Genomic DNA, 8,677 nt, shown 5'->3' on the forward strand with positions numbered 1-8,677 from the left:
TAACTGTTGAAACTGGATTATGTGTACATGAAGCTGCATTCCTATTACACAATTCTCTCTACTTTAGTCTGAAAATTTTTACCACACAAAAAATGCTCCTTGGTCCCTCTTTTTTAGGGATTCTTTAAGAAACTGGAGATTTAATCTCATCAGCAATTTTTCACAAGGCTACATTTGCCCTATCTTCATTCTCCCTCTGCCTGGGGACAGTCTGCAGTGCCCTTTCAAATTTGGGCCTACCTTGGTCCTCTGGGTATTTCTACTGCTTTTTTAATGCAGTGACTTCTGGGAATCCCCCTCATACTTGTCAACTAATAGTCCCACTGGATTGGGGTCACTGCCCCAAATGAGGTATCTCTAATTTTAGATTGGAATCAGGAAAATCCAGATGAGTTGCCACTTATAACTGGTATACATTTCAGCCTATGAGCAGAGATGTGCAGGAGATAGTATGCAATTTTCTTATATAACTCCATTTAATTTGTAATTTAAGCCTTGGTTCTGTTGATGTCCTGTTTGGATTTCCACCTCTCCCTATTTGGAAATCATACAGGGCTGAGGTTTTGAGGGTGGGGTGAGAGCATAGTCTCTGGTTATTGGAGCATACAGCTGAAGTTTAGATGCCCATCAGCTCAGTTGCCAGGGCATCTTTAGGTGGTGTGGCTCCTATGCCATGTGTGAGATAGGTTGCCATGATTCTGCTTGTATGCATAATACAGCCAGCCCTTCTTGAAGTTTTTGCCGCCTGTACCTCTTCAGCCACATTTCAGAGGGCTCCTCTCCTCCATAGTTTGAAGATCTCTCTCTCTCCCTGACCTAATCAGTACCTCTCAACACTGTAGTAGAGTAAGAAGGGGGCATGCCTAATTAAAAAAATCCTGCTTCCATTATGTTTCTGCTAACTTTCCTCTTTCCTATGGAGTTTCAGATTTTAGAAATAAAAGTCAGGTAGGGTGTGGTGGGTGTGGTGGCTCATGCCTGTAATCCTAGCACTTTGGGAGCTTGAGGCTAGGAGTTCAAGACCAACCTGGGCAACATACTGAGACCCTGTTTCTAAAAAAAAAAAAAAAAAAATTAGCGAGGTGTGGTGGTTCATGCCTGGTGCCAGTTGTTCCAGCTACTTGGGAGGCTGAAGTGTGAGGATCACTTGAGCCCAGGGGCTGAAGTGACCTATGATCACACCACTGCACTCCAGCCTGGGTGACAGAGGGAGACCCTGTCTCTCACAAAACAAAACAAAATAAAAACAACAACAACAGCAACAAATAAAAAACAAAGAAAGAAAAGTCAAGATGATTAACATGCTACTGCTGCTTTCAGCCCTGCCATACCCTTCCTCTGAGCAATGAACACAAAGCCTGCTACCTGCTTGAGTCCAGAAGGGAAAGGGTGAAAAAAAAGGAAAAAAGAAAAAAATTAAACAGAAACATGTTAACATCTCAAAATATTCTGCCACATTTGAAATATGGGAGAGTTGAATTCATTAGAGGACTTCTACTGGAAAAAAGGAATTGTTCTTGAGAAGGAGGCCTCTGCAGTTGCACAGACTGTGTTGGACCTAGGTCCGCAGAACGCTGTGATGTCATCATTGAGGTCAGAGAATCTGCTGTGGGCCTGGTGACCTTTGAACCTTAACAGCCCTGCAATGTAGTGAGTACTGGGCAGTGCTGCTGGTTCACTAAGCGGTCTTGAGTTCTTCAGCTATTTAGGAGATTCAACTACGTTTATTCATACTGAATCTTTTTAATGAATTTCCTGAGAGCCAAGAAGGGCCAATCTACAGAAAAAAGCGGGAGGTGGACCTTAAGCATCTTCTAGAAACTCTTCTAGCTGATACCATGAAACGACGACAAAAGAGGAAACATTTGGAAAATGAAGAGTCCCAGGAAACCGCTGAGAAGGGAGGAGGTATGTGCTGGGCAAACTCTCTGGGTCACAAGCGTCACTGGCCAGCCTGAGCCTTTTTTTTAATTTTATTTTTGAGACGGAGCCTCGCTCTGTCGCCCAGGCTGGAGTGCAGTGGTGCGATCTCGGCTCACTGCAAGCTCCGCCTCCCGGGTTCACGCCATTCTCCTGCCTCAGCCTCCCGAGTAGCTGGGACTACAGGCGCCCGCCACCTCGCCTGGCTAATTTTTTGTATTTTTAGTAGAGATGGCATTTCACCGTGTTAGCCAGGATGGTCTCGATCTCCTGATCTCCTGATCCACCTGCCTCGGCTGCCTTTTTTTTTTTTTTCTTGTTCCTTTTTTTTTTTGACATGCTCTTTTGCCCAGGCTGGAGTGCAGTGGTGCGATCTCGGTTCACTGCAAGCTCCATCTCCCGGGTTCTCGCCATTCTCCTGCCTCAGCCTCCCGAGTAGCTGGGGCTACAGGCGCTCACCACAATGCCCCGCTAATTTTTTAAAAAAATTTTTTTATTTTTAGTAGAGACGGGATTTCATCGTGGTAGCCAGGATGGTTTCGATCTCCTGACCTCGTGATCCACCCGCCTCGGCCTCCCAAAGTGCTGGGATTAATGGCGTGAGTCACCGCACCCGGCTAGCCTGAGCCTTTAGGGAGGAGGAACTGAGGAGAATGTACTACCTATGCGGTAGTGAGGGGGAGACCTGGCTGTTGGCTGATGCCGGCACATCCATCTTGAGGGTACCCGGATGTGAGATGGACAGGAAGTCCAGATGCCAGTGGCACACGATACAGAAAGCCAGCCCTGCTGGGCTGAGAGCTTTTGTTCTGGGGCTGCTGGTACCTGGAACTATGTCAGTCTCCAGGCAGGTCGGGGACCCACTTACAGAGACCCAGTGATGCAGCCTGAGTCTCGTCTTTCTCTCATTTTCTTTATTTGCTCTTTCCCTGGGGTGACCGAGGTGGAAGGTGTGAAGGGTGCTGGTAGAAATCTATGAGTTGCACTGCCCCTTTTAGCAGAAACGAAAGAGTAGCCCAATGAATTAAAGGCCTTGTTGAAAAATATCTTGAGAAGCGAAATGCTTGTTAGAAAGTAGATTAAACACTTGTTTGGGGATGGCGTCATACTGAAACCACGGAGGTTTGATTTTTCAGCAGGAAGAATTAACCAATTAATCCAACAGAATTTGTGAATCCACAGTGTGGGACATCCCAGAGGAAATGACACCAGGGTAAGGGTCTTCGATTGCTGTCAGTTTACTTCCCAGGCTGCATGATAATGGCAGGTATTAAATGTAAAGAAGCCGCTTATCCTGAAAGGGGGATGGTCACGTGCAGGAGACAGGGCAGAAAGGAGCCTGCCCCAGAGATGGCCCTCGAGGCTTCTGCCCCAGTTAGAGCTCAGCAGCGCCTATGAGGCCCAAGGTCATAAAGACCTGTAGGTTGAGCCCTGGGAATGGAGGCATGAAGAATAGGCATGGAGAGCAGGGGGCTGGGACAGGAAGGGGAAGGCAATGGTTTTCCTCTCCTTCATCTACCCTTACATTTCAGAATTTGTCTGTCTCTGTGTGTGTGTGTGCGCGCGTGTGTGTTGGGAGGGGGAGGACTGGAGATAATGGGAGCACAGTGGTGGGTTCTGCAGGGTGAGCTTTCTGTCACCATGCCTCGGCCTGGGCAACACTCAATACACATAACAGTGTGTACCGAATTTTTGTTAAGGGTATTCCAGGAGACAGTCACTCATATGCCCATATGTACTCTGATACAGAAAAAGAGTCACACACCTCCACACACAGTGCATACAGTTAGATACACATACCGTTCCTCTATTACCTACTCACACAACCCATGTGTGTGACAGTCTTTTCTTCCTACAGAGATTTCATGTGTGTGTGGGTGTGTGTGTGTGTGTCTCCCCAACTCTCACACAAACACAGCTACCTTAAACTATCTCTAAATACCTCTTTAAGAGCCAGTCACACATCATACATGCCATATCTGTAACACATTGTGTAGCAGAGCCAGACCTGCTTTGCATAGACCACGATGAAACAAAGATTCACCACCATCCCCTTATTAGGGTTGCCAGATAAAATACAGGATGTCCAGTTAAACTTGAATGTCAGATAAACCACCAATGATTTTTTAGTATGAGTGTGTCCCAAATATGGTATGGAACATACTGACACTAAAGATAAGTATGACAAATATTGCATGGGACATACTTACACTAAAAAATTATTTGTAATTTATCTAAAGTTCAAATTTAATTTGGCATCAGCTGTTTTTCTGCTAGATCTGGTGACCCTTATATATTCATGATGAGCTAACCTATGATATACTTATATTTCTGCTTAGTGTCTGCCTTCTTGTCTAGAATGGAAAGTCCACTGAGAAGAAGGACTGTTTTGTTCAGTATTCCTAGAGCCTAGAAGAGTGGACTGGTGTCTGATCATGGAAGCTGTTCATGAAATATTGCCAGATGAATGAATTAATGTACATTATAAATACAAGCCACACCATATAATCAGGAAAAGTTACATATTGCATAATTCCAGGGTTGTAAACACAAACTATGCGCACAAACTCCATAGACACAGACACATGTTTCTATAATATACCCACACAAACCTACACATATCAAAGGCTATCTGATATGTATCACTCTTACACTTCAGACCTATTCATAGTCACCACACAGACCTACGTTCCTAATGATACACTATCAAAATACCTGTTGACTGTAATTAAATATTGGAGTATCCACCAGAAGGCTGTCTCACAAACCGTGTGTGTTCACCACACCTGACATATGTCAGCCACTCAGTAAATATTTGTTGGATGGGTAAATGATGCACAAACATTCCCCATCCACCATATCTCTGTGCCCTTCATACCTTTCTCAGGAATGTCAAAGTCCCAAGAGGATGCCCTGCAGCCTGGATCCACTAGAGTGGCCAAAGGCTGGAGCCAAGGGGTGGGAGAAGTTACTTCTACCTCCGAATACTTCTCCTGTGTTTCTTCTTCACGCAAGCTCATCCACGGTGGTAAGGGTGCAGGGCTCCTTGGGCATGTGGCTTCTTGGCTGTGGGGTTCATTGGGCATGAAAATCTTTGAGTGTGGGGCTCTTTGGGACTGGGACTCTTTGGGTACAGGGCTCTTTGGGCATGAGACTCTTTGGTTGCAGTGCTGCTTGAGTGTAAGGCTCTTTGGGAGTGGGACATTTTGGGTTTGGGGCTCCTTCGGTGTGACACTCTTTGGGTGTGGGGCTCGTTGGATGTGAGATTCTCTGGGTGTGAGGTTCCTTGAGCACGACACTCTGGATACAGGGCACTGTAGGTATGAGACTCTTTGGGTGCTGGGCTCCTTAGGTCTGGGACATTTTGGGTGCAGGGCTCCTTGGGTAGGGGACAGGAGGCCCATAGATCCAAGGATGAGGCTAAGAGGAAACCCAGGGCAGTTGGATATGATCAGAGCTCTGCAGAGGTGTCTGGGCAAGATACAGAGCTGTTAGAGGAGCACGGATATGAGCTCAGTGTAGGAGAGCATGAGCCCTGGTGTGCAGTCAGGCAGTCAGGGAGCAGAGGCCAGGAAAGTCTGCTCTTGGGGTGTAGGGCCACAGGACCAGATTAAGCACCTTCAGCGGAACTACTTGGGCTCTGACTTTGCCTTCCAGAGAAAAGCAGAGTTCCTCAGCCCAGGCCTCCAGCACTGCAGCAGGACTCTAGCTCAGGCCTACACACCTCACACATACAGCCACACGCTCCAGAGGTACACTCTTTGCACACATCCCAGACAAATGCGTGACCTGCAGTGCCATTCTCCCACACTACCTCCCACATTCCACAAATAACACATCAGTGATGGCACCAACTCACATACTCATAGCGCACACATGCTGCCGACATTCCATATAAGCTGCAGTCCTCACCACCATACTCCACACCCCTGTATACAGACATCCCAGCAACATCCCTACACACAAATGACACTAGAATCACTATCCCACAATATGAACAACAAACACCAAGCTCACCACACAGCTGCATCACACCACAGTCCCTCTCTCCTGCACCACACATATTCAGCGTATGTTCCCCCAGTTCCTGGCATGGCCCATGCATCTGCTCATGTTTCTAATTTCCTTTTCCAGGAATCCAGAGACTACATCGAGACAGCCCCCAGCCTCAGTCACCCCTGGCCCAGGTTCAGGAACGAGGAGAGACTCCTCCCTGCTCACAACATGTCTCCTTGTCATCCCATTCGTCCTATAAGACTTGTGTGTCCTCTCTGTGTGTAAACAAAGAGGAAAGGGGCATGAAAATATACTACATGCAGGTACAAATGAAAAAAGGTGTGGCTGTCTCCTGGGAGACAGAGGAAACTTCGGAGTCCTTAGAAAAGCAGCCAAGGATGGAAGAAGTGACCCTTCCTGAGGTTGTGAGGGTAGGTACTCCCCCCTCTGATGTGTCCACCAGAAACCTCCTGTCTGACAGTGAGCCCGGCGGGGAGGAGAAAGAGCATGAGGAAAGGACAGAATCAGACAGCCTGCCAGGCTCACCCACCGTTGAGGAGACACCCAGGGCCAAGACTCCTGACTGGCTGGTGACCATGGAGAACGGCTTCAGGTGCATGGCCTGCTGCCGGGTTTTTGCCACCGTGGAAATCCTCCAGGAGCATGTGCAATATGGGATCAGAGAAGGCTTCAGCTGCCACGTCTTTCATCTCACCATGGCTCAGCTGACAGGCAACATGGAATCAGGGAGCACCCAAGACGAGCAGGAGGAGGAAAATGGAAATGAGGAGGAGGAGGAAGAGAAACCAGCAGCAAAGAAGGAGGAGGAGGGGCAGCCCACAGGGGAAGACCTTGGCCTGAGGAGATCCTGGAGCCAATGTCCAGGCTGTGTGTTTCATTCTCCAAAGGACCTTCCAAAGGACAGGAAGTGAGCAGGGGCTGGGTCGTGGGACCGCTGAGGGAGCGATGGCTTCCCCGAGCCAGTACTCTCTCCCCAGTTCAGGCTCCCTCTGTAAGGGAGATTTGGGGGCTTTATTGGCTCAGGGAACAATGGAAGGGGACATAACTGGGATCCCTGCTTCTTGCCTAGGCATCTAATAAAGTCTTGATTGTAAGTCAGGACTTGTCTTGACCTTTCCAGCTCCTGCAGGAAATTCTGAGAATTTCTAAGGTTGCATTAACTAAGAAGTGTCTTTCTTTGGTTTGATTTTCACACAGCAGCTGAGACTTAGGGGCCAGAAGATACTGGAAGATGGTGTGGCCTTCTCTTGCAAGAGGTAAGGAGTGAGATTTGCAGTTTTCTGAGGCTGTGTCATGAGGGCCCAGAGGAATCCAAGGGAAGGAGCTGCAGGGATGCACTGGGTCACCTGGCGGCTCTGCAGCTGCATCAACTTGTGGTGCACCTGGTGCTTCTGGGGGAATTGTCCTCCATTTGCTTAGACGATAAGGTGAAAAGCATTGACTGGGAACTTTCTCAATGTCTCCATGATTGTCCTCAATTCTAAGAGGAAGTACTGCAGCTCTTCAAGGCAGAGAAAACTCAGTTTAACCTCAAGGGCCAGGATTGGTCTGAAAGGACAGGCTGCCAGCCAGATCAGAGGTGTGGAGTCTGAGAGCCTTTGGCCTGAGCTGGGACCTCACCTCAGCCCATGAATATAGCCCTTGAGGAAAAGGGGAATTTGGAGAGGTAACATCATCCTCATGAGATACCAAGAGACCTGGAAATGTTTCAGAACCTTCATTTTGCTGCATTTGATCTGGAAACGAACTCACTGTAGGGGTGCATGACTCTGAGCTTTAAAACAAAGGTGAAGGGTAACTGACTAGTGATGCTTATATTGTTTCTTGCCTCTTCCTGTTCTGCCTCAATTGTTTTCTTCACTTTCAGGGAGAAGAAAGAGCCATGGAGATAGTAGCAGACAGACTGCCCAAGGTATGAAGGAGATGAGGGACCAGCACTCAGTCTAACATGTAAACATCATATGTAATAAAGGTTGTGTTTCAAACCTTCCCTGGATATATTATTTAATTAACAAATTAATCTAACTATCTATTCATCATTTTCTTTTTTTTTTTTTTCTTTTTCTTTTTCTTCTTCTTCTTTTTTTTTTTTTTTTTAGATGGAGTTTCACTTTTGTTGCCCAGGCTGGAAGTGCAATGGCATGATCTCGGCTCACTGCAACCTCTGCCTCCTGAGTTCAAGTGATTCTCCTGCCTCAGCCTCCCAAGTAGCTGAGATTACAGGCACGTGCCAACACACACAGCTAATTTTGTATTTTTTTTAGTAGAGACGAAGTTTCACCATGTTGGTCAGGCTCGTCTCGAACTCCTGGGCTCAAGCGATCCACCCGCCTGGGCCTCCCAAAGTGCTGGGATTGCAGGCGTGAGCCACGGCGCCCAGCCCTATTCATTATTTTCGTCTATCTATCTAGTGGTTTGTGAACGAAGTTTTACACCAGCACTAAAGATATCTACCAGCCTTTTCCAGAGGCAGCAATACCCAAACTCCTGGGATTGATTAGGCTTCTGTGTGACAGTTTTTTCAAGGCTGGATGCCACATTTCACATGAGACCATGACAAACTCCACTACATACCTATGTTTCCATCATCCCGCTTTATTAAGCTTAGCACTTTTCTACATTTACTTCAGATGGCTTTGAAGTAAAAATGATTACAAATACAGCCGTAGTCCCCTGTTCCATTGCCTTTCATATGGATTTGGAGTATTTTTTAATACTTCTGTGCGTGTTTTATACTATT

The 8,677-nt window shown here is 47.1% G+C and overlaps 1 protein-coding gene across 4 annotated transcripts; it reads left to right on the forward strand.

Moving 5' to 3' along the window:
* The first annotated feature begins 1,215 nt into the window (after positions 1–1,215).
* FAM170A (family with sequence similarity 170 member A) lies at positions 1,216–7,926 on the forward strand. 4 transcript variants are annotated; one of them, XM_009208941.4, is made up of 5 exons: positions 1,216–1,908; positions 4,808–4,948; positions 6,055–6,844; positions 7,138–7,193; positions 7,805–7,926. In XM_009208941.4, exons 1-4 carry the CDS (start codon positions 1,839–1,841, stop codon positions 7,139–7,141), a joined length of 1,005 nt encoding a protein of 334 aa, XP_009207205.1. In that variant the 5' UTR covers positions 1,216–1,838; the 3' UTR covers positions 7,142–7,193; positions 7,805–7,926. The 4 variants fall into 4 exon arrangements, with proteins under 4 accessions (XP_009207205.1, XP_003900076.1, XP_009207207.1 ...); XM_003900027.5 differs by having other exon boundaries at positions 1,218–1,908; positions 7,135–7,193; XM_009208942.3 differs by lacking the exon at positions 1,216–1,908 and adding an exon at positions 2,415–3,133 and having other exon boundaries at positions 7,135–7,193.
* The last annotated feature ends 751 nt before the right edge of the window (positions 7,927–8,677 follow it).

This window comes from Papio anubis, chromosome 5 (genome assembly GCF_008728515.1).
Source record: "Papio anubis isolate 15944 chromosome 5, Panubis1.0, whole genome shotgun sequence".
NCBI lineage: Eukaryota > Metazoa > Chordata > Mammalia > Primates > Cercopithecidae > Papio > Papio anubis.